Source organism: Oncorhynchus mykiss, chromosome 16 (assembly GCF_057628025.1).
Source record: "Oncorhynchus mykiss isolate SJ-2025 chromosome 16, ASM5762802v1, whole genome shotgun sequence".
In the NCBI taxonomy this organism is placed as follows: Eukaryota; Metazoa; Chordata; class Actinopteri; order Salmoniformes; family Salmonidae; genus Oncorhynchus; species Oncorhynchus mykiss.
Window position 1 is genome coordinate 6665001 of NC_143037.1, and position 27500 is coordinate 6692500.

A 27500-nucleotide genomic window follows, 5' to 3' on the forward strand; every position below is an offset into this window, starting at 1 on the left:
CTGAGATCCTACCACCTGAGCTCAGCCACTGGGCAGACTGAGAATCTACCACCTGAGCTGAGCCACTGGGCAGACTGAGAATCTACCACCTGAGCTGAGCCACTGGGCAGACTGAGATCCTACCACGTGAGCTGAGCCACTGGGCAGACTGAGAATCTACCAGCCCACTAACAGATTAAGGTTCGGGGCAATTTATGCTTTTTGTCCCCCCACTATTATCTGAAATCACCATAAACAACTGATTAATGTATCATTTTGTTGATAAAAAATGTTTTTGAGCTATTATACTATGTCAATAGGTGCTCTGAGAGAGAGGCCCTCGGTGCTCTGAGAGAGAGGCCCTCGGTGTTCTGAGAGAGAGGCCCTCGGTGTTCTGAGAGAGAGGCCCTCGGTGCTCTGAGAGAGAGGCCCTCGGTGTTCTGAGAGAGAGGCCCTCGGTGCTCTGAGAGAGAGGCCCTCGGTGCTCTGAGAGAGAGGCCCTCGGTGCTCTGAGAGAGAGGCCCTCGGTGCTCTGAGAGAGAGGCCCTCGGTGCTCTGAGAGAGAGGCCCTCGGTGCTCTGAGAGAGAGGCCCTCGGTGTTCTGAGAGAGAGGCCCTCGGTGCTCTGAGAGAGAGGCCCTCGGTGCTCTGAGAGAGAGGCCCTCGGTGCTCTGAGAGAGAGGCCCACGGTGCTCTGAGAGAGAGGCCCTCGGTGCTCTGAGAGAGAGGCCCTCGGTGCTCTGAGAGAGAGGCCCTCGGTGCTTTCACTAGCCTACACATAGAAGAAACCACCCCCATTATTTTGGGAAAATTACCAGAATTTTGTGACCCTACCTGCAAGTCACTGGCTAGTGAATGATGTGTAATTCTGCCTCTCAGTCTACTTTCATTAGGTCAGTCCACCTCTAGACTTACCATGTCCTGCTACCTGCCTCTCAGTCTCCCTCTTCAATCTGCCCTGCTATCTGTCACACACACCTTCCAATTCAGGTCAGTACACTTCACTAACCCAGCCCGGCTCAGCACAGGCCATCTATACCTACACACACACGCACACACACACACACACACACACTGGCACAGATACGCACACACAAACCCTCATTTTTAACTCAAGTACTTCTAGTAAGTTGAACTCAAAGTCAAAGATAAGTTATTATTACTTGTAAAAATGCTTGTGGTACTGACTCAGAACTAAATAAGAAATCCCATCAACTCTATTTTGAAGTTATGATAACAAATTCACTTTTTTTCCCAGCATCCTCTACTGCAGGTTGTTTTTTTGTAATTGTTGTTTTACATGTACATTGATTGATGTATTTAATAATCTTATGCTACACAAAGATAAATAACATCCAATCATTTAGTTTGATTTGTTTGTCATTTTTTCCAACACACACACTGTGATTCACAATCCAGGCAGCCAGTCTGTTTCTCTGTGGCTCCCAGCTATAAACAGAGACAGAAAGAGAGAGAGGGACATGATTTGGTTCTACTATCACCGACCAAAGAAGGTCTTCAACAGAACCTTAACAGTGTAATATTGGGCCCTGGCAGTAAATAAAAAAAATAATTTGTAGAGATATTAGAGGTATAAATGATACTAGTGGTAGTGGTAGTAGTAGAGATATTAGAGGTATAAATGCTACTAGTGGTGATGATAGTAGTAGAGATATTAGAGGTATAAATTATACTAATGGCAGTAGTAGAGATATTAGAGGTATAAATGATACTAGTGGTAATGGTAGTAGTAGAGATATTAGAGGTATAAATTATACTAATGGTAGTAGTAGAGATATTAGCGGTATAAATGATACTAGTGGTGATGGTGGTAGAGATATTAGAGGTATAAATTATACTAGTGGTGATGGTAGAGATATTAGAGGTATAAATGATACTAGTGGTGATGGTAGAGATATTAGAGGTATAAATGATACTAGTGGTAATGGTAGTAGTAGAGATTTTAGAGGTATAAATGCTACTAGTGGTAATGGTAGTAGTAGAGATATTAGAGGTATAAATGATACTAGTGGTAATGGTAGTAGTAGAGATATTAGAGGTATAAATGATACTAGTGGTAATAGTAGTAGTAGAGATATTAGAGGTATAAATGCTACTAGTGGTAATGGTAGTAGTAGAGATATTAGAGGTATAAATGATACTAGTGGTAATAGTAGTAGTAGAGATTTTAGAGGTATAAATGCTACTAGTGGTGATGATAGTAGTAGAGATATTAGAGGTATAAATTATACTAATGGTAGTAGTAGAGATATTAGAGGTATAAATGATACTAGTGGTGATGGTAGAGATATTAGAGGTATAAATGATACTAGTGGTAATTGGGGTAGAGATATTAGAGGTATAAATGATAATAGTGGTAATTGGGGTAGAGATATTAGAGGTATAAATTATACTAATGGTAGTAGTAGAGATATTAGAGTTATAAATGATACTCGTGGTAGTGGTAGTAGTAGAGATATTAGAGGTATAAATGATACTAGTGGTAATGGTAGTAGTAGAGATATTAGAGGTATAAATTATACTAATGGTAGTAGTAGAGATATTAGAGGTATAAATGATACTAGTGGTAGTGGTGTAGTAGAGATATTAGAGGTATAAATGATACTAGTGGTAGTAGTAGAGATATTAGAGGTATAAATGATACTAGTGGTAGTGGTAGTAGTAGAGATATTAGAGGTATAAATGCTACTAGTGGTAATGGTAGTAGTAGAGATATTAGAGGTATAAATTATACTAATGGTAGTAGTAGAGATATTAGAGGTATAAATGATACTAGTGGTAGTGGTAGTAGTAGAGATATTAGAGGTATAAATTATACTAATGGTAGTAGTAGAGATATTAGAGGTATAAATGAAACTAGTGGTAATGGTAGTAGAGATATTAGAGGTATAAATGATACTAGTGGTGATGGTAGAGATATTCGAGGTATAAATGATACTAGTGGTGATGGTAGAGATATTAGAGGTATAAATGATACTAGTGGTAATGGTAGTAGAAGAGATATTAGAGGTATAAATTATACTAATGGTAGTAGTAGAGATATTAGAGGTATAAATGATACTAGTGGTAATGGTAGTAGAGATATTAGAGGTATAAATGATACTAGTGGTGATGGTAGAGATATTAGAGGTATAAATGATACTAGTGGTGATGGTAGAGATATTCGAGGTATAAATGATACTAGTGGTGATGGTAGAGATATTAGAGGTATAAATGATACTAGTGGTAATGGTAGTAGTAGAGATATTAGAGGTATAAATGATACTAGTGGTAATAGTAGTAGTAGAGATATTAGAGGTATAAATGATACTAGTGGTGATGGTAGTAGTAGAGATATTAGAGGTATAAATGATACTAGTGGTAATGGTGGTAGAGATATTAGAGGTATAAATTATACTAATGGCAGTAATAGAGATATTAGAGGTATAAATGATACTAGTGGTAATAGTAGTGATATTAGAGGTATAAATGATACTAGTGGTGATGGTAGAGATATTGGAGGTATAAATGATACTAGTGGTGATGGTAGAGATATTAGAGGTATAAATGATACTAGTGGTAATGGTAGTAGTAGAGATATTAGAGGTATAAATGATACTAGTGGTAATAGTAGTAGTAGAGATATTAGAGGTATAAATGATACTAGTGGTGATCGTAGTAGTAGAGATATTAGAGGTATAAATGATACTAGTGGTGATGGTAGTAGTAGAGATATTAGAGGTGTAAATGATACTAGTGGTAATGGTGGTAGAGATATTAGAGGTATAAATTATACTAGTGGTAATGGTAGTAGTAGAGATATTAGAGGTATAAATGATACTAGTGGTAATAGTAGTAGTAGAGATATTAGAGGTATAAATGATACTAGTGGTGATGGTAGTAGAGATATTAGAGGTATAAATTATACTAGTGGTGGTAGTAGAGATATTAGAGGTAGAAATGATACTAGTGGTAATAGTAGTAGTAGAGATATTAGAGGTATAAATGATACTAGTGGTAATGGTATTAGAGATATTAGAGGTATAAATGATACTAGTGGTAGTAGTAGAGATATTAGAGGTATAAATGATACTAGTGGTAGTGGTAGTAGTAGAGATATTAGAGGTATAAATGATACTAGTGAGGATGGTAGAGATATTAGAGGTATAAATTATACTAATGGTAGTAGTAGCGATATTAGAGGTATAAATGATACTAGTGGTAGTGGTAGTAGTAGAGATATTAGAGGTATAAATGATAATAGTGGTAGTGGTAGTAGTAGAGATATTAGAGGTATAAATGATACTAGGGGTAATGGTAGAGATATTAGAGGTATAAATGATACTAGTGGTGATGGTAGTAGTAGAGATATTAGAGGTATAAATGATACTAGGGGTAATGGTAGAGATATTACAGGTATAAATGATACTAGTGGTGATGGTAGTAGTAGAGATATTAGAGGTATAAATGATACTAGTGAGGATGGTAGAGATATTAGAGGTATAAATGATACTAGTGGTGATGGTAGAGATATTAGAGGTATAAATTATACTAGTGGGGATATTATTTTTCTTCATTATTTTATTACAATGTATATTGTATACATTGCTGCTTTAGTAATATTTACTATTTGTCCCTAAACAGAGAGTACACACTGGCAGAATACCTGACCACTGTCACTGACCCAAACTTAAGGAAAGCTTTGACTATGTACAGACTCAGTGAGCATAGCCTTGCTATTGAGAAATGCCACCGTAGGCAGACATGGCTCTCAAGAGAAGACAGGCTATGTGCTCACTGCCCACAAAATTAGGTGGAAACTGAGCTGCACTTCCTAACCTCCTGCCCAATGTATGACCATATTAGAGATACATATTTCCCTCAGATTACACAGATCCACACATAATTAGAAAAGACACCCAATTTTGATAAACTCCCATATCTACTGGGTGAAATTCCACAGTGTGCCAATATCACAGCAGCAAGATTTGTGACCTGTTGCCACAAGAAAAGGGCAACCAGTGAAGAACACACACCATTGTAAATACAACCCATATTTATGCTAATTTATTTTCCCTTTTGTACTTCAACTATTTGGACATAACATGACATTTTAAATGTCTTTTTTCTTTTAGAACTTCTGTGAGTGTAATGTTTAATGTACATTTGTATTGTTTATTTCACTTTTGGTTATTATCTACTTATTATCTACTTCTTTGGCAATGTTAACAACGTTTCCAATGCCATTAAGCCCTTCAAATAAAATTTAAATTGAGAGACAGAAAAGAGAGATTGAGAGAGAGAGAGAGAAAAGGAGACAGAGAAAAGGAGACAGAGAAAAAAAGAGACAGAGACAAAGTGAGAGAGAACAAGAGAGACAGAAAGAGAGATTGAGAGAGAAAAGGAGACAGAGAAAAAAAGAGACAGAGACAAAGTGAGAGAGCGCAAGAGAGACAGAAAGAGAGATTGAGAGAGAGAGAGAGAGAAAAGGAGACAGAGAAAAAAAGAGACAGAGACAAAGTGAGACAGAACAAGAGAGACAGAAAGAGAGATTGAGAGAGAGAGAGAGAAAAGGAGACAGAGAAAAAAAGAGACAGAGACAAAGTGAGAGAGCGCAAGAGAGACAGAAAGAGAGATTGAGAGAGAGAGAGAGAAAAGGAGTCAGAGAAAAAAAGAGACAGAGACAAAGTGAGAGAGCGCAAGAGAGACAGAAAGAGAGATTGAGAGAGAGAGAGAGAAAAGGAGACAGAGAAAAAAAGAGACAGAGACAAAGTGAGAGAGCGCAAGAGAGACAGAAAGAGAGATTGAGAGAAAAGGAGACAGAGAAAAAAAGAGACAGAGACAAAGTGAGAGAGCGCAAGAGAGACAGAAAGAGAGATTGAGAGAGAGAGAGAGAGAGAAAAGGAGACAGAGAAAAAAAGAGACAGAGACAAAGTGAGAGAGAACAAGAGAGACAGAAAGAGAGATTGAGAGAGAGAGAGAGAAACAGAGATAGGGAGAGTGACAGAGAGAGGGCGTACTTCGTCATCAGTCTGGCAAACATAACAGCCCTGGCCCTGCCCCCTCTGACCAACTCCCGTCTAGGACAGAACACCTTCTACCTGACTACACTTCCCAGAATGCACCATAATAAGGAAGAGGGCACAATGACCTGCTTGTTTTTCTGGGGAGTGTGTGTGTGTGTGTGTGTGTGTGTGTGTGTGTGTGTGTGTGTGTGTGTGTGTGTGTGTGTGTGTGTGTGTGTGCACTGGCCTGGATTACAGACTTGCTGACGTCAACAACAGAGAAAGGCTTCCTCTCAATGAGAACAGCTGGAGCTGATCAAACCCGTCTCAATGGAGAACAGCTGGAGCTGATCAAACCCCTCTCAATGGAGAACAGCTGGAGCTGATCAAACCCCTCTCAATGGAGAACAGCTGGAGCTGATCAAACCCGTCTCAATGGAGAACAGCTGGAGCTGATCAAACCCGTCTCAATGATGAACAGCTGGAGCTGATTAAACCCCTCTCAATGGAGATCTGCCCGAGGGGGTTATTCAACTGGCCCCTCCGTCGCGACGTCCCCTGAATGCCCATCTGATAACCTGCTAGCCGCGGCCCGCTAGCTGTCTAGAGCATATCGACTGTTAGCTGAATATGTCCATCGGACAATTTCTTGGTCCACTTTACCTATTTTTGCCAATTGGGCTGGTCCCCTTTACCACACGGAACCTTACTAATCCATAACAACTGGTTTACCGACGTAAATGCACGAGGAGGCTATAAACAGACTTCCTCCGTCACGACGTCCCTCTGAGGCCCGTCTGCTAGCTTGCTAGCCCCGGCCTGCTAGCTGTCTGAATCGCTGTGTCTCCAACCAACCTCACTACTCACTGGATCCTATGATCACTTGGCTACGCATGCCTCTCCCTAATGTCAATATGCCTTGTCCATTGCTGTTCTGGTTAGTGTTTATTGTCTTATTTCACTATAGAGCCTCTAGCCCTGCTCACTATACCTTATCCAACCCTTCAGTTCCACCTCCCACACATGCGATGACATCACCTCATTTAAATGATGTTTCTAGAGACAATATCTCTCTCATCATCCCTCAATGCCTAGGTTTACCTCCACTGTATCCACAGTCCTCTTCTGTACTCCCTGTTCACCCACGACTGCATGGCTTTGCACGACACCACCAAGCTTGCTGACGACACCACGGTTACAGGCCTGATAACCAACCACGACGAGTCAGCCTATAGGGAGGAGGTAAGTGAACTGGCAAATGTGGTGTCTTGACACCAACATCTCCCTCAACGTCAGCAAAAGAAAGGAGTTAATTGTTGACTTCCGGAATCAGAGGAGGGAACATACCCCAATCCACGTGAATGGTACTGCAGTAGAGAGAGTCAGCAGTTTTAAGTTCCTCAGAGTCCACATCACAGAGGACTTGACATGGACCAACAACACCACCACTCTGGTCAAGATGGCGCAACAGCGTCTCTACTTTCTAAGGCGGCTGGCTGCTCTCCAAATACTACCGCTACGCCATCGAGAGCATCCTGACCGGTTGCATCACGGCCTGGTACGGGAATTGCTTCGTCCACGACCGCAAGGCCCTCCAGCGGGTGGTGAACATCATCACGGGGACCTTGCTTCCACCCATTCAGGACTAGTTGAAATGGTGCCAGAGGAAGGCCTGTAGCATCATCAAGAACCCCACACAGCCCAGCCGCGAGCTGATCTCTTCCTTATAGTCGGGCAGATGGTATCGGAGCATGAGGTCTGATACCAACAGGCTCAGAGACAGTTTCTCTCTACAAACCATCAGACTGTATCAGAGCATGAGGTCTGATACCAACAGGTCCAGAGACAGTTTCTCTCTTACAAACCATCAGACTGTATCAGAGCATGAGGTCTGATACCAACAGGTCCAGAGACAGTTTCTCTCTTACAAACCATCAGACTGTATCAGAGCATGAGGTCTGATACCAACAGGCTCAGAGACAGTTTCTCTCCTACAAACCATCAGACTGTATCAGAGCATGAGGTCTGATACCAACAGGTCCAGAGACAGTTTCTCTCTACAAACCATCAGACTGGCTGAACACTTGAACTGGACTGACCACCTGCTGTGATTCTCCGCACCGTAACACACATCACAACCGCTGACTCTTCTTATACTGCTCAAATGTATACACTGCCACCCCCCCCCCTTAAAGGTTCAATTAAAAAATAAATACCCAAAACACGTGTAAATATTGGACTGTAAAATGTGCCTTCTTGTATTATCCTGATGCTAAAATGTTTATTCTATTCTACTGAGACATTTACTTTATCTTCATATTCTTTTCTTGTATTATTTATTATTGTTGTTGTATTGTCCAGAAGGAACCTGCAAGTAAGCATTTTGATTGGACGATGTACACTGAGTGTACAAAACATTAAGAACACCTTCCTAATATGGAGTTGCACCCCTTCCCTTTTGCCCTCAGAACAGACTCAATTCGTCAGGGTATTGGACTCTACAAGGTGTCGGCCCATGTTGACTCCAATGATTTCCAAAGTTGTGTCAAGTTGGCTGGATGTCCTTTGGATGGTGGACCATTCTTGATACACACAGGAAACTGTTGAGCGTGGAAAACCCGGTAGCGTTGCAGTTCTTGACACAAACCGGTGCGCCTGGCGCCTACTACCATACCCCCGTTCAAAAGGTACTTAAATATTTTGTCTTGTCCATTCACCCTCTGAATGGCACACATACACAATCCATGTCTCAAGACTTAAAAATCCTTCTTTAACCCGCCTCCTCCCCTTCATCTACACTGATTGAAGTGGATTTAACAGGTGACATCGATAAGGGATCATATCTTTCACCTGGATTTACCTGGTCAGTCTGTTCCCATGGAAAGAGCAGGTGTTCTTAATGTTTTGTACACTCAGTGTTGACCATGCTTATCCTGTACACTCAGTGTAGACCATGCTTATCCTGTACACTCAGTGTAGACCATGCTTATCCTGTACACTCAGTGTAGACCATGCTTATCCTGTACACTCAGTGTAGACCATGCTTATCCTGTACACTCAGTGTAGACCATGCTTATCCTGTACACTCAGTGTAGACCATGCTTATCCTGTACACTCAGTGTAGACCATGCTTATCCTGTATACTCAGTGTAGACCATGCTTATCCTGTACACTCAGTGTAGACCATGCTTATCCTGTATACTCAGTGTAGACCATGCTTATCCTGTACACTCAGTGTAGACCATGCTTATCCTGTATACTCAGTGTAGACCATGCTTATCCTGTATACTCAGTGTAGACCATGCTTATCCTGTACACACAACTAATAAAACGTTCAACTTGGATAAGAGCATCTGCTAAATGACTAAATGAAGAACACAAGATATAATAATACTCTTTGACTGGCTGACTGGCTGATTGGCTTACTGGCTGTTTGGCTGACTGGCTGATTGGCTGACTGCCTGGCTGATTGGCTGTTTGGCTGACTGCCTGGCTGACTGGCTGATTGGCTGACTGGCTGACTGGCTGTTTGGCTGACTGCCTGGCTGACTGGCTGTTTGGCTGACTGGCTGATTGGCTGACTGACTGGCTGATTGGCTGATTGGCTGACTGCCTGGCTGACTGGCTGTTTGGCTGACTGCCTGGCTGATTGGCTGACTGGCTGTTTGGCTGACTGATTGGCTGACTTGCTGACTGGCTGTTTGGCTGACTGGCTGATTGGCTGACTGGCTGACTGGCTGATTGGCTGACTGGCTGACTGGCTGATTGGCTGATTGGCTGACTGGATGACTGGCTGTTTGGCTGACTGCCTGGCTGACTGGCTGATTGGCTGACTGGCTGGCTGTTTGGCTGACTGCCTGGCTGACTGGCTGATTGGCTGACTGGCTGTTTGGCTGAGTGCCTGGCTGATTGGCTGACTGGCTGACTGGCTGTTTGGCTGACTGCCTGGCTGATTGGCTGACTGGCTGGCTGTTTGGCTGACTGCCTGGCTGACTGGCTGATTGGCTGACTGGCTGATTGGCTGACTGCCTGGCTGATTGTCTGACTGGCTACAGTCTGTAGCCCTCATGTAGAAAAACTGAAAAAGGCAAAAAAAACATTGACAAATCTCACCTCTACCAGCTCTCCTAAACATAACCCAACTCACAGCCACACCCTCGGCCAGCCCCCTCCACACACACTGACACACAGAAACACCCTGCCCCCCTTTCGGGACGGCGCTGGTCCCAGGAGGTTGTTTCTGACGTCAGTAGGAGAGATGGGGGCCAGTCAGGCCTGTGGGCCATTGATGGATGTGCTAGGTCTGTGAGCTTAGAATAGGAAAGGTTTTTGTTACCTGCAGAACTGCTACTGTTCTTATAAAGGGTTTATAGGTCATTCATAACGCACTTCATAAGCACTGCATAGGCACTACATAGAGGTTGTTACATGCAGTCCTGCTGCTACTGTTCTTATAAACGCTTCATAGGTCATTCATAAAGCCTTCATAAGCACTGCATAGGCACTACATAGAGGTTGTTACATGCAGTCCTGCTGCTGCTCTTATAAAAGCTTCATAGGTCATTCATAAAGTCTTCATAAGCACTACATAGAGGTTGTTACATGCAGTCTTGCTGCCTCTGTTCTTATAAAAGCTTCATAGCGTAAAACTTAAAATAGCTCAAGCCTTTATTTGCTGAGATCAATGAACACAACAGGCACTGAATAGAGGAGACGGGCTTCTGTGTGAGTCAGGCATCCATTTCCTTAATGTACACAGCTTTTGCTCATTTTGAATAGTATCTTGTTTAATTTCGGCATTCCCTTCCAGCATTTTAAAACCAATAACTTCATTTCCTGCACTAACGTGTTATCATTTACAGACAGTAACCGCGTTTCCATCCAACCATTTCACGCGGACGAAATGACCTGACGAAATGACCCGACGAAATGACCCGACGAAATGACCTGACGAAATGACCCGATGAAATGACCTGACGAAATGACCCGATGAAAAGTCACATCACTGAGCTGACGGAGAACACGAAACACCGTTATAAAAGCAGATAGAAAATGTGTTCGTTCGACAAGGTGGGATCTTTTCGCGTACGTAAAATGAATTATGCGAGAACTATCGGTGGAAACTTGGGAGTCACCCGATGATACAGTTCGGGAAACCATGCAGTTTACTAGAGCTACAGATGAAATAAGTTCTGACGAACTTCACAGGGTGGTGAAAGTGCACGGCGATGAGCTTTTCTCCTTTTCCAATAAATACCAAGGGTCTTATTCTGATGACATGATGATCGATTCTTGGCTACCATTTAATATATTCTCGCTCTTATCCATAATAATGTCATTATGCAGGGGACTAGCCTACCTACACTGTATCTGCAAACTGTTAGCTAGGGCAGTCGTGCCAAGACCACAGTGGGTACATTTGCTATAATAACACAACAGTTTTTAGTGCCAAAAACATAAGTAAAAGTTTAAAATGCGATAGAAACCAATGTATCTTTTTTTTTTTAAACGCAAACCCAATTTAACCACAAAAGTTATTTTTAGGTGCACTGTCATCACGCACAACCTATCTGTAAAAGTCAGTTTGATGGAAACACATCTCTGATGGGAAAATGTGTATATTGTTTTATGCATGAAAATCTTGTCGCGAATTGGATGGAAACCTAGATAGTGTCACGTTTATTCTGACATAGTATGTCTATATTTTGAAGGAAGAAAAAAAAACTTTAAAAATTATTCTCCTCTTTGACTGTGCATTTTTGGCAGATCTTACTTATGCCACTAGAGGGCGATCAGCAATTTATAGGTTACTGTACTCTCGAAGCTGTTGACTGTTTTTTTCTTTGCCAGTTAGCTAGCAGTTCTCAGCTGTTAGCAGCCAATGGATAGCAGTTCTCAGCTGTTAGCAGCCAATGGCAGGCAGTTCTCAACTGTTAGCAGCCAATGGCAGGCAGTTCTCAACTGTTAGCAGCCAATGGCAAGCAGATCTCAGCTGTTAGCAGCCAATGGCAAGCAGATCTCAGCTGTTAGCAGCCAATGGCAGGCAGTTCTCAACTGTTAGCAGCCAATAGCAGGCAGTTCTCAACTGATAGCAGCCAATCAGCAGCAGATCTCAGCTGTTAGCAGCCAATGGCAGGCAGATCTCAGCTTTTAGCAGCCAATGGCTAGAAGTTTTCAGCTGTTAGCAGCCAATGGCTAGAAGTTTTTACTGGCGATAAAAATGGATGATAGCCATAACTGTTAGACTCATTACTGAATTATTTAATGTAACACATCAAACATTAAACCTCATAAACAATGAATGATAATTAATGCTAACCTCGTAAACAATTCATTTAGATCCGGCGTTTATTTGAAAAGGGAGTTTATGTGCTGAAATGTGGGCCGTTGCCCGGCTATTAAAAGGGACAGGCGGCTATTTGAGACTGTGTTGAATTGAAGTTTTTCAGTAATTCATAAAGTCTTTATAAGGACAACACATCCTCTATAAACTAGCTGGTGCTCCATTGAGACCTACAGTATGTAACAGTGTATCGTGAGAGGTGTGTGTGAGTTACCTGCAGGCAGGCTACCGCTGCTCTTCCTCTTGTGCCATCTGTCCAGCGTCTCTGAACTCACGCTCTCCGATACAAACTCATCCAGCATCTGAGGGTGAAGGGAGAGGTAGGCCTTCACTTTGTCATCCGTCAGACCTGCACAACAACACGGGACAGAGGACATCAAGCTCTTTCATTCATTCATTAGTTCTTCATTTATACATCTTTCATTCATTCATTAGTTCTTCATTTATACATCTTTCATTCATTCATTAGTTCTTCATTTATTACATCTTTCATTCATTCATGAGTTCTTCATTTATACATCTTTCATTCATTCATTAGTTCTTCATTTATACATCTTTCATTCATTCATTAGTTCTTCATTTATACATCTTTCATTCATTCATTAATTCTTCATTTATACATCTTTCATTCATTCATTAGTTCTTCATTTACACATCTTTCATTCATTCATTAGTTCTTCATTTATACATCTTTCATTCATTAATTAGTTCTTCATTTATACATCTTTCATTCATTCATTAGTGCTTCATTTATACATCTTTCATTCATTCATTAGTTCTTCATTTATACATCTTTCATTCATTCATTAGTTCTTCATTTATACATCTTTCATTCATTCATTACCTCTCATTTATTACATATTTCATTCATTAATTCATAACCTCTTTCATTCATTACCTCTCATTTATTACATATTTCATTCATTCATTCATTACCTCTTTCATTCATTACCTCTTTCATTTATTACATATTTCATTCATGAATTCATTACCTCTTTCATTCATTACCTCTCATTGCATATTTCATTCATTACCTCTCATTTATTACATATATCATTCATAGCCTCTTTCATTCATTACATCTTTAATTCATTAATTCATTACCTCTTTTAGTCATTATATATTTCATGAATTACCTATTTCATTCATTATATATTTCATTCAATAATTTCCTTTTTCATTAATTAATTCATACATTAATTCCATCTTTCATTCATTCCATCTCCCTGCTAAAAAAAACAGCATAGACCAGCATAGGCTGGTGACCAGCCTTCCTTGTGTTTTCGCAGGTGACCAGCCTTCCTTATGTTTTCACTGGTGATCAGCCTTCCTTGTGTTTTCGCGGGTGACCAGCCTTCCTTTTGTTTTCGCGGGTGACCAGCCTTCCTTGTGTTTTCGCGGGTGACCAGCCTTCCTTTTGTTTTCGCGGGTGACCAGCCTTCCTTGTGTTTTCACTGGTGATCAGCCTTCCTTGTGTTTTCACTGGTGATCAGCCTTCCTTGTGTTTTCGCGGGTGACCAGCCTTCCTTTTGTTTTCGCGGGTGACCAGCCTTTCTTGTGTTTTCGCGGGTGACCAGCCTTCCTTTTGTTTTCGCGGGTGACCAGCCTTCCTTGTGTTTTCGCGGGTGACCAGCCTTCCTTGTGTTTTCGCGGGTGACCAGCCTTCCTTTTGTTTTCGCGGGTGACCACCTGATAACCATATACCGATCGTAAATTTACCAGCATATGCTGGTCACCCGCAAAACCAGCATCAAGTCACATTATGCTAGCTATCAAAGTGAAGTCTATCTCCCGCAAACTGCAATCAGAATGACTAGCAGGATTAGGACGATCAGTGAATGACCCTACCTAAACCATGTAAACTAGAACAACCTTTTCATTAATGGGTGCAATAAATCCAACTCACAGATTGGATTTGTTTAGAAAATGTAAAAATGTAATTTATCTTCGTTTAGCAATTTAAAAAAAATCTAACAGCAGTAGAGCATGTGTCACATTCGTTAGGAGAATTATCGGACCAAGGTGCAAAGCGATATGGTTTCCACATATTTATTTAGTGAAACGCACAAAACAACAAAGAATAAACGAAAGGTGAAGTCAATGAAGGGCTCACAGGCAACTAAACATAAACAACATCCCACAAACACAGGTGGGAAAATGAAATACTTAAATATGATCCCCAATTAGAGACAACGATTACCAGCTGCCTCTAATTGGGAATCATACAAAACACCAACGTAGAAAAAGAAACTAGAACATAACATAGAAATACTAGATCACCCCTTAGTCACGCCCTGACCTACTACACCGTAGAGAAAAAATGGCTCTCCATGGTCAGGGGGTGACAGCATGCTGGGAAATATGTTAATGATGGGCGTGGTTTGAGGGGTTCTGTGATGGTTTTGAAGAACCCTCCTGTTCTTTCCCTTTCCACCATGTTTTTCTTTCCTTGTCATGAAATTGCTTCTTCTTTGGAACTTGATTGGCAGATCGCATACAACTTTTAGGTGCATACACCGCCACCTACTGTACTGGAGAGAGAGGCCAGTCACAGTCTACCTACTGTACTGGAGAGTGAGGCCATTCACAGTCAAATCAAATCAAATTTTATTTGTCACATTCACATGGTTAGCAGATGTTAGTGCGAGTGTATCGAAATGCTTGTGCTTCTAGTTCCGACAATGCAGTAATAACAAGTAATCTAACTAACAATTCCAAAACTACTGTCTTGTACACAGTGTAAGGGGATAAAGAATATGTACATAAGGATATATGAATGAGTGATGGTACAGAGCAGCATAGGCAAGATACAGTAGATGGTATCGAGTACAGTATGTACAAATGAGATGAGTATGTAAACAAAGTGGCATAGTATAGTATAAAGTGGCTAGTGATACATGTATTACATAAGGATACCGTCGATGATATAGAGTACAGTATATACGTATGCATATGAGATGAATAATGTAGGGTAAGTAACATTTATATAAGGTAGCATTGTTTAAAGTGGCTAGTGATATATTTACGTCATTTCCCATCAATTCCCATTATTAAAGTGGCTGGAGTTGAGTCAGTGTCAGTGTTAGTGGTGGCTGTTTAACAGTCTGATGGCCTTGAGATAGAAGCTGTTTTTCAGTCTCTCGGTCCCAGCTTTGATGCACCTGTACTGACCTCGCCTTCTGGATGATAGCGGGGTGAACAGGCAGTGGCTCGGGTGGTTGATGTCCTTGATGATCTTTATGGCCTTCCTGTGACATCGGGTGGTGTAGGTGTCCTGGAGGGCAGGTAGTTTGCCCCCGGTGATGCGTTGTGCAGACCTCACTACCCTCTGGAGAGCCTTACGGTTGAGGGCGGTGCAGTTGCCATACCAGGCGGTGATACAGCCCGCCAGGATGCTCTCGATTGTGCATCTGTAGAACTTTGTGAGTGCTTTTGGTGACAAGCCGAATTTCTTCAGCCTCCTGAGGTTGAAGAGGCGCTGCTGCGCCTTCTTCGCGATGCTGTCTGTGTGAGTGGACCAATTCAGTTTGTCTGTGATGTGTATGCCGAGGAACTTAAAACTTGCTACCCTCTCCACTACTGTTCCATCGATGTGGATAGGGGGGTGTTCCAGTCTACCTACTGTACTGGAGAGAGGCCAGTCACAGTCTACCTACTGTACTGGAGAGAGAGGCCAGTCACAGTCTACCTACTGTACTGGAGAGAGAGGCCATTCACAGTCTACCTACTGTACTGGAGAGTGAGGCCATTCACAGTCTACCTACTGTACTGGAGAGTGAGGCCATTCACAGTCTACCTACTGTACTGGAGAGAGAGGCCAGTCACAGTCTACCTACTGTACTGGAGAGAGAGGCCATTCACAGTCTACCTACTGTACTGGAGAGAGAGAGGCCAGTCACAGTCTACCTACTGTACTGGAGAGAGAGGCCAGTCACAGTCTACCTACTGTACTGGAGAGAGAGGCCAGTCACAGTCTACCTACTGTACTGGAGAGAGAGGCCATTCACAGTCTACCTACTGTACTGGAGAGAGAGGCCAGTCACAGTCTACCTACTGTACTGGAGAGAGAGGCCAGTCACAGTATACCTACTGTACTGGAGAGAGAGGCCAGTCACAGTCTACCTACTGTACTGGAGAGTGAGGCCATTCACAGTCTACCTACTGTACTGGAGAGAGGCCATTCCCAGTCTACCTACTGTACTGGAGAGAGAGGCCATTCACAGTCTACCTACTGTACTGGAGAGAGAGGCCATTCACAGTCTACCTACTGTACTGGAGAGTGAGGCCATTCACAGTCTACCTACTGTACTGGAGAGTGAGGCCATTCACAGTCTACCTACTGTACTGGAGAGAGAGGCCAGTCACAGTCTACCTACTGTACTGGAGAGAGAGGCCATTCACAGTCTACCTACTGTACTGGAGAGAGAGGCCAGTCACAGTCTACCTACTGTACTGGAGAGTGAGGCCAGACACAGTATACCTACTGTACTGGAGAGAGGCCAGTCACAGTATACCTACTGTACTGGAGAGTGAGGCCAGTCACATTATACCTACTGTACTGGAGAGTGAGGCCAGTCACATTATACCTACTGTACTGGAGAGTGGCCAGTCACAGTCTACCTACTGTACTGGAGAGTGAGGCCAGTCACAGTCTACCTACTGTACTGGAGAGAGACCAGTCACATTATACCTACTGTACTGGAGAGTGAGGCCAGTCACTGTCTACCTACTGTACTGGAGAGAGGCCAGTCACATTATACCTACTGTACTGGAGAGTGAGGCCAGTCACAGTCTACCTACTGTACTGGAGAGTGAGGCCAGTCACAGTCTACCTACTGTACTGGAGAGAGAGGCCAGTCACAGTCTACCTACTGTACTGGAGAGAGGCCAGTCACAGTATACCTACTGTACTGGAGGATGAGGCCAGACACAGTATGCCTACTGTACTGGAGAGTGAGGCCAGTCACAGTCTACCTACTGTACTGGAGAGTGAGGCCAGACACAGTGTACCTACTGTACTGGAGAGTGAGGCCAGTCACAGTCTACCTACTGTACTGGAGAGTGAGGCCAGTCACTGTCTACCTACTGTACTGGAGAGAGGCCAGTCACATTATACCTACTGTACTGGAGAGTGAGGCCAGTCACAGTCTACCTACTGTACTGGAGAGTGAGGCCAGTCACAGTCTACCTACTGTACTGGAGAGAGAGGCCAGTCACAGTCTACCTACTGTACTGGAGAGAGGCCAGTCACAGTATACCTACTGTACTGGAGGATGAGGCCAGACACAGTATGCCTACTGTACTGGAGAGTGAGGCCAGTCACAGTCTACCTACTGTACTGGAGAGTGAGGCCAGACACAGTGTACCTACTGTACTGGAGAGTGAGGCCAGTCACAGTCTACCTACTGTACTGGAGAGTGAGGCCAGACACAGTCTACCTACTGTACTGGAGAGAGAGGCCAGTCACAGTCTACCTACTGTACTGGAGAGTGAGGCCAGACACAGTCTACCTACTGTACTGGAGAGAGAGGCCAGTCACAGTATACCTACATTAAATTATCTTGATTAGTCTGTTCCTCTAAGAAAGTGAAATAGAGCCCTAGACACCATTAAAACCCACTACCCCATTCCACTACTTAGACCCTATCTGCTCCTGCACCATGCCAACGGGCTGGGAGGACGGGACCCCCCCCCCCCCTCATTAAAACCCACTACCCCATTCCACTACTTAGACCCCATCTGCTCCTGCACCATGCCAACGGGCTGGGAGGACGGGACCCCCCCCCCCCCCCCCTCATTAAAACCCACTACCCCATTCCACTACTTAGACCCCATCTGCTCCTGCACCATGCCAACGGGCTGGGAGGACGGGACCCCCCCCCCCCCCTCATTAAAACCCACTACCCCATTCCACTACTTAGACCCTATCTGCTCCTGCACCGTGCCAACGGGCTGGGAGGACGGGACCCCCCCCCTCATTAAAACCCACTACCCCATTCCACTACTTAGACCCTATCTGCTCCTACACCGGTAGAGTTGTTCCCTGGGGTACACACCGTGCCAACGGCCTGGCAGGACGGGACACCACCCGCTCACAACACACCCTGGAACTCTTCTGAAGTCAGATCATAAATGATGCACCTGAAACGCAGTGGATTCGGCACAAAAGCTCCAACAGGACAACTGATATATCCTAACAGGACCTTGTCAGGCAGTGACTCAAAATTTAAAAGGACTGAACATTGACTCCTCTGTATCACCTCCCTCCCCCCTCCTCCTCCTCCCCCTCCCCCCTCCTCCTTCTCCCCCCTCTTCCTCCCTCCCCCTCCTCCTCCTCCCTCCCCCTCCTCCTCCTCCCTCCCTCCTTCTCCCCCCTCTTCCTCCCTCCCCCTCCTCCTCCTCCCTCCCTCCCTCCCCCTCCCTCCTCCTGCTCCTCGGGACCCCCCCCCTCATTAAAACCCACTACCCCATTCCACTACTTAGACCCTATCTGCTCCTACACCGGTAGAGTTGTTCCCTGGGGTACACACCGTGCCAACGGCCTGGCAGGACGGGACACCACCCGCTCACAACACACCCTGGAACTCTTCTGAAGTCAGATCATAAATGATGCACCTGAAACGCAGTGGATTCGGCACAAAAGCTCCAACAGGACAACTGATATATCCTAACAGGACCTTGTCAGGCAGTGACTCAAAATTTAAAAGGACTGAACATTGACTCCTCTGTATCACCTCCCTCCCCCCTCCTCCTCCTCCCCCTCCCCCCTCCTCCTTCTCCCCCCTCTTCCTCCCTCCCCCTCCTCCTCCTCCCTCCCCCTCCTCCTCCTCCCTCCCTCCTTCTCCCCCCTCTTCCTCCCTCCCCCTCCTCCTCCTCCCTCCCTCCCTCCCCCTCCCTCCTCCTGCTCCTCCCCCCCTCCCTCCTCCTCCTCCCTCCCTCCCCCTCCCTCCTCCCCCCTCCTCCTCCTCCTCCCTCCTCCATCCCTCCCCCTCCTCCATCCCTCCCCCCCCCTCCTCCTCCCTCCATCCCCCCCCCCCCCCCCCCCCCTCCTCCGGGTCTGCGACGCACCAAATGGCGCCGGGAATCTTCAACTTCAATTGGTCCATCTCCACACTTAACGTTGTCATGAAATGCTACATTGTAAATTTTTTCTGTAATTTTACAGTACACTACAGGCTACTGGTTGCAGTGAAAAGTAAAGTAAACAACAACAAATTAATACATTTTTTACAGCTGAGTGAAGTTGTTATTGCGGTAAAAGGAATTACTTGAGACTTGGAATTTGAACTCACAACATCTTGGTTGCTTATGACCTGAATTTCCTGCTATGCCACCAGGTCTGTGGGCACGACAGAGATTGGCCACAGATTTAATAGCGAGAAAACATTTCTGCACTTTGCTAAAAGCTGCTCAGAATTAAGTCAATAATTTTTCACACTAAGGCTAATTCCGGTATGTGTAAATTTACTTTTTTAATTTATTTTTCAACCCAATATTTTGAATATAAGGTACAATCATCACTGCGCTTGTGGAGCGCTGGTGGAGTTGATTAGCATATTAGGGAGTGTGGTCTAATATATGTGTATTTGTACCAACCGTGAGTAGAAGTGTTGTACCAGTAGATGACTATACCTTCACTAAAATGTTGTGTTTACAAGACTACTAAGTATTATTTGTGTCTGTCTGTACACTCGGGACCCGGCGTCATCGTTGGCAGCAAACTGATCTTCCAGTCACACCATCAGGCCAGTCTGCGTGACACACTAAGTAACTGTGAATATTTCAATAATTACTTGCAGCAAGCAGACAGGAAGTTACTGAAAACGAACCTTCCCAGTGACTAATTGCCATTAAGTTACTGGAAGATGCACAGCAACACAGTCCAACTCCTGATTGTCACAACCTCTGACCAAGATTGTAGAACTGACAGTGAACAAATTAGGTGCTCAACTGTCATAAACATGATAAAACCACTTAAACTGGTACAACACTTCCACTCATGGTTGGCACAAATACAACAGATTTTAGACTACGTCCCCAAATATACTAATGCAGAGGCTGGTCACCAGTGTCCAAAACATATTGAAGGTTGGTCACCAGTGTCCAAAACACAACAAGCACTGACCAGCATGGACCAGCTTGAATTCTGGTATATGTATTCTGGTATATGCAGTTTGTTTCAGCAGGGTTTTCATTCATTAATTATATAGTACTTCTTTCAATCATTAATTAATTATATATTTCATTCATCCATCTATTGGCAGAGAAAGGAAGACAAAAAAATATCTGACAGAAAAATTGTATTTCTACTTTTGACCGAGGGATAACAGCTCCATCTAAACATCTAAGATGGCAGAGCTGGTTGAAATCATGACGTCATTCCAACCAGCTCTGGCCCCTGGGACAGTGTCCGTCTGCGTCTCCTGGGGGAGGAGGCCCAACGGAGGCCGCTAGAGGAAGGAGGGAGAGAAGGAGGCGAGGAGGACTGGATTGTTGCTTAATAGGCAATTAGGTTGTTGAGAACTGTTGTTTATTACGTGTGTTGTCGGGGACGACGGGGAGAACAGCCATTTGCCTGGACATCATTGAACCAGCACTGAGGTAAAGTTATACTTAATGGACACGCTGGCGTCTGTCTTCACTGTCCATTCTGTGTGTGTGCACGTGTGTGAGTGAGTGTGCATGTGTGTGTGTGTGCACGTGTGTGAGTGAGTGTGCATGTGTGTGTGTGTGCACGTGTGTGAGTGAGTGTGCATGTGTGTGTGTAGGTGTGTGAGTGAGTGTGCATGTGTGTGTGCACGTGTGTGAGTGAGTGTGCATGTGCACGTGTGTGAGTGAGTGTACATGTGTGTGTGTGTGCACGTGTGTGAGTGAGTGTGCATGTGTGTGTGCACGTGTGTGAGTGAGTGTGCACGTGTGTGTGTGCACGTGTGTGAGTGAGTGTGCACGTGTGTGTGTGCACGTGTGTGAGTGAGTGTGCATGTGTGTGTGTGTGCACGTGTGTGTGTAAATGTTTCTGGTGACAGTAATTTTGTATTGAGACTGTAGATTCTGTGTCTAGTTTTCTGAATAGCCCACTGGTTTGACACTACCTTTTCGTGAACAAAATTAAAATCACAGTGCTGTTAACTACCACTAGCAGGTTCTGATGATCATCACGGTGATTTTAAAATATATATATATATATATATATATATATATATGAATAAATACCTAAAGCAACAATGCTATAAGGTTAGTTGCGAGGAGATATGAATCTTTACAATTATATACAAGAAATATAAAGCACTCCGTACGCCAACGCCGTTGAGTGAGACAGGGAAGCGACAGCAGCGAAGTCCTGTTTTTGGCAAAACTTTAAGAAGTTCAACGAGAAGACGGCGGAATTGCAAACTTTGCGAGGTGGAATTGAGTGTCAGTACATGTACAACCATCTGAGAACGAGGGCCTGTGAGACCCAAACCGTTACTGGCAGCAGGTCCCCAACAGCAGACAGATAGGCTCCTCACACCAACAAAGTGCAACGAGAGAGAGAGAAAAATCCCATCACTGATTACAGCAATGGCTGCAGTTGAAAAGCAGCCAATGGTAGTGGATGTTGGCTTCAATAAACCCCGATGGCATGTGTAGATCCAGACTACAACATGTCCAAAATCTTGACGGATCGGAGTAATTATGCAACGATGGCTCTGCAAGTACAAAGCGTGAGCTCACGAACACACACTACGTGGAGTTAACAGTGTTGTTGGACGTCTGTGAACACGCTCACAGCCATCACAGCCATCACATACATCACAGCCATCATAGCCATCACAGCCATCACATACATCACAGCCATCACAGCCATCACATACATCACAGCCATCACAGCCATCATAGCCATCACATACATCACATACATCACATACATCACATACATCACATACATCACAGCCATCACATACATCACAGCCATCACATACATCACAGCCATCACAGCCATCACAGCCATCACAGCCATCACATACATCACATACATCACAGCCATCATAGCCATCACAGCCATCACATACATAACATACATCACATACATCACAGCCATCACATACATCACAGCCATCACATACATCACATACATCACAGCCATCACATACATCACAGCCATCACAGCCATCACATACATCACAGCCATCACAGCCATCACAGCCATCACATACATCACAGCCATCACAGCCATCACATGCATCACAGCCATCACATACATCACAGCCATCACATACATAATATACATCACAGCCATCACACACATCACAGCCATCACATACATCACAGCCATCACATACATCACAGACATCACATACATCACAGCCATCACAGCCATCACAGCCAAAACATACATCACAGCCATCACATACATCACAGCCATCACAGCCATCACATACATCACAGAAAGTCCCGTGTATTGAGAGACCACTGTTTTAACTACCATTGTTGCTGAGTGGGTGGGGGGCAGCAGTAAGGTGGGTGCTGTCTGGTAGGTAGTCATGACTACGGTAGATTGAACTGCATCGTCCCCTAGTGGTCATATTATGCAGGACAATATCTGCATTGTGAATTCACATGTAATTTTATCATTTAAAAATGACTGTTTAAACGCTAGGATTGTTTTTTTGTTTTTTTTACGTTTATCATATCCTTAGTCAGGTCCCAAATGTATCAAAATCAAATGGGAAATTAAATTTAGGAATTAAAACAATACAATCAAGAAGAATGTGAAAACCTTAAAGGACATTTAAAATGCCACATTGTACCAACTAAAACACAGAGCTTATAGATTTCAGTCAGACAATATATTATGCTTGAAAGTATAGCAATTGTAGCCAGTTACCAAAACTCCCGTGGGAGAATCAGAACTCCCGTGGGAGAATCAGAACTCCCGTGGGAGAATCAGAACTCCCGTGGGAGAATCAGAACTCCAGTGGGAGAATCAGAACTCCCGTGGGAGAATCAGAACATACTTTTGGGTATGTTGTGGTTAACTATCATTATAATTGTAGGCAAGACTGACTTATTTTTACGAGTTCAGTTATATAATCATAGTTAATATATTAAAGCACGTTTTTGGGCTCATTCAGAAGTTTTTTGCATGATTAAGTAGAATCCTGTTGGAAAAATATTGTTCAAAGTATAATTTATGTTCATAAAACATAAAAATGATACTGTTGTCGCTTCCTGTAGTCATCGGTTTTATATTTATAGCCTTGTGTCAAAACACTGTTTTTAAATGTCTAAGATAATAATCAATATACTGAAATGTAAATTAAATTATAGTATAGTGCCTTATCGACTGCACACACAGACACCAACATTTACCAAGCAGCCACTCCTAAACTGGAATGTATTAGCTTGTTCAACTGTAATCGATAAACGCGTGCAAATGAATCGCTCACATCGATAATGTATTGAAATCAATGGAAATGGGATTAAAAACCATGGCGACATGTACCGTTTGCTCTCTTCTAACAGACCACGACGAACTTGGGTATAGTACATATACCAGTGGATAGATGCCAACCTCTACTTCGGCCACACACGTTGCTGAGAGGTGTATAAAATCGAGCACATAGCCATGCAACCTCCATAGACAAACACTGGCAGTAGAATGGCCCGTACTGAAGAGCTCAGTGACTTTCAAAGTGGCACCGTCATAGGATGCCCACCTTTCCAACAAGTCTGTTTGTCAAATTTCTGCCCTGCCAGAGCTGTCCCCGGTCAACTGTAAGTACTGTTGTTGTCAACGTTACCAAACCAAAGAATCTGTTTAAACCAATTTAGTATCATCTTGCTGACTATAAACTTTTACATTGACATCAAAAATGAATTGATTAATTCCACTCAATTTATGGGGTTGTGTAAAGTAGTGACACAAACGGCCCAGATTAGGGAAATAAGCTTAATATAAAATCATTGGATATGAATAAATAATTCAACACGTCAATTTAGGATTATAGGATATGTTGCACACTCACAACCTACTGGACACAGACGTCAGTTCAACGTCAGTTCAACGTCAGTTCAACGTCAGTTCAACGTCTATTCAACATAATGTCATTGGATTGACATGTTGAAACCATGTTGATTCAACCAGTGGGAAGCTATGGCAACAATTACACCCATTTCTCACTCATTTAAACAAACACATTTTAACCGGGTGCACCTCCATCTCCGCAGCAGCCTGGATGTTCCACGGTCCTAACAACTGCTTCACGGTAACACCTGGTAACGGTAACCTGGTAACAAAGTCTGTAGTGTGACTAGCCACTGCTCAGAATGAAGCTAAAGCTACTGACCACTACTGGAGCTAACCACTGCTCTCAAATTGTATCCTGACGTCGACAGAAGAGCTATATTCATAATATACTGTAGATAACTGAGCCAGCTAACATATATTTGTTTTAAAAAAAAAAGTTGTATTTACTGGCTAGCTAGCTAGCGTTAGCAATGTGTTCAATGGTGGCCAACAATGAACTAAGTAACCAGCCAGCAAAAACAATGCAACAAAAGTATAATTTTGGATTTAAAAAAATACCCTAACAGGCTCTCTATTTCAGAAATCAGATTCGCAAGTATCCCTGGTAAACAATTTCTGATTTGATGAAACGTTTTTTTGGCATTTCCCTCGTTTGGTATCCATGCATTTCAGACGTGAGTCCGAGGCGTCGGGACTCGAGCCAATTAATTAATTGGTTAATGAAAGTTGCTATCTACCGGAACGCTGTGATTGGTTGCCCAGAATTCTAGGCCGGGACTTAGCGAAGAGTCAATTCAGCGCTACTCTACACCACCTGTAACAATTCAACTCAAAGTCAGAGGACCAACTGACCTAAAAGTAGGAGAACATAGGCATATGGGCCTAGGTAAATAGTAGAGAGGAGAACTAGAGGGAGAGAGGAGACAAGAGAGAGTGATAGAAGACGGAGAGAAAGAGAGATAGAGGACAGAGAGAGAGAGAGAGAGAGAGAGAGGATAGAGAGGATGGAGAGAGATAGAGGACAGAGAGAGAGAGAGAGAGGACAGAGAGAGGACAGAGAGAGAGAGAGAGAGAGAGGACAGAGAGAGAGAGAGAGAGAGAACAGAGAGCTAGATAGAGATAGAGGACGGAGAGACAGAGAGAAAGAGAGAGGACAGAGAACTAGATAGAGATAGAGGACAGAGAAAGAGAGAGATAGAGGACAGAGTTATAAAGGACAGAGAGACAGAGAGAAAGAGATGGAGGACAGAGAGAGAGAGAGAGAGAGAGGACAGAGAGATAGAGAACAGAGAGCTAGATAGAGATAGAGGACAGAAAGATAGAGAGAAAGAGATAGAGGACAGAGAGAAAGAGGACAGAGAGATAGAGAACAGAGAGCTAGATAGAGAAAGAGGACAGAGAGAAATAGAGAGACAGAGAGGACAGAGAAAAAGAGATAGAGGACAGACAAAGAGAGCGATAGAGGACAGAGAGCTAGATAGAGAGAGGACAGAGAGATAGAGGACAGAGAACTAGATAGAGATAGAGGACAGAGAAAGAGAGAGATAGAGGACAGAGTTATAAAGGACAGAGAGACAGAGAGAAAGAGATGGAGGACAGAGAGAGAGAGAGAGAGGACAGAGAGATAGAGAACAGAGAGCTAGATAGAGAAAGAGGACAGAGAGAAATAGAGAGAGAGAGGACAGAGAGCTAGATAGAGATAGAGGACAGACAAAGACAGCGATAGAGGACAGAGAGCTAGATAGAGATAGAGGACAGAGAGATAGAGGACAGAGAACTAGATAGAGATAGAGGACAGAGAAAGAGAGAGATAGAGGACAGCGTTATAAAGGACAGAGAGACAGAGAGAAAGAGATGGAGGACAGAGAGAGAGAGAGAGAGAGAGGACAGAGAGATAGAGAACAGAGAGCTAGATAGAGATAGAGGACAGAAAGATAGAGAGAAAGAGATAGAGGACAGAGAGAAAGAGGACAGAGAGATAGAGAACAGAGAGCTAGATAGAGAAAGAGGACAGAGAGAAATAGAGAGACAGAGAGGACAGAGAAAAAGAGATAGAGGACAGACAAAGAGAGCGATAGAGGACAGAGAGCTAGATAGAGATAGAGGACAGAGAACTAGATAGAGATAGAGGACAGAGAAAGAGAGAGATAGAGGACAGAGTTATAAAGGACAGAGAGACAGAGAGAAAGAGATGGAGGACAGAGAGAGAGAGAGAGAGAGAGAGAGAGAGGACAGAGAGATAGAGAACAGAGAGCTAGATAGAGATAGAGGACAGAGAGATAGAGGACAGAGAACTAGATAGAGATAGAGGACAGAGAAAGAGAGAGATAGAGCACAGAGTTATAAAGGACAGAGAGATAGAGGACAGAGAGCTAGATAGAGATAGAGGACAGAGAGATAGAGAACAGAGAGAGATATAGGATAGAGAGACAGAGGAGGCAGAGAGAAAGAGAGAGAAAGAGGATAGAGCGAGAGGGCAGAGAGAGAAAGATGGAGGACAAAGAATGAGAATAAAATAGATCAATTATAAAGAGGATAAAGAGTAGACAGACGGACGGAAGGTGGTCCGGCCCGCTGGTAGTTTGAGTGACACATATTATGACATTTATAAAACACTTGGAGAGAACCCCAAAAATATTTATGGAGGAAAATTACTAAAACCAAATAGAAACTCTATGAATCATCATGTATCTACTAGAGGTCGATAGATTATGATTTTTTAAACGCCGATCCCGATTAATCGGTCGACCTCTAGTATCTACATTCATGCAGTTTCTTGTGTTCAGATAAAAATCACCCAACAATGAAACCCAGACAGTCAGGGAGCATCAAATTCCCCAAACGACGGATAGAGGACATCTTTTATTACATTTTGACAGCAAGGAAATAGAACCAATTTTTCTGCTTGTCTTATCCAACCCCACACATTCTAGGTCACCAACCCTCTATCTACGCCCCAGGGACAGTTCATTCAGTACAATCTGTGTCTGTGTGTTTGTTTCATACAATCTGGCAGTGATCTTCTATCGACGAATCGCAACAAAAAATGTCACCAGACCAAATTACAACAACAACCGACATCACAACAACATCACACGACAACCGACATCACAACAACATCACACGACAACCGACATCACAACAACATCACACGACAAACGACA

At 43.4% G+C, this 27500-nt stretch overlaps 1 protein-coding gene across 13 annotated transcripts in view; it reads right to left on the reverse strand.

Annotated features, from left to right (window-relative positions):
* pde10a (phosphodiesterase 10A) overlaps positions 1-27500 on the reverse strand; it is a 128784-nt gene that overhangs the window by 72523 nt on the left and 28761 nt on the right. For all 13 annotated transcript variants that reach the window (XR_016487095.1, XR_016487102.1, XR_016487098.1 and 10 more), the window contains exon 2: positions 12541-12675. Coding sequence is in view for 2 of the 13 variants with exons in the window: in XM_090201817.1 (XP_090057943.1) it covers positions 12541-12675 (135 nt within the window). In the remaining 11 variants the exon portion in view is untranslated. The remainder of the gene's footprint in view (positions 1-12540; positions 12676-27500) is intronic.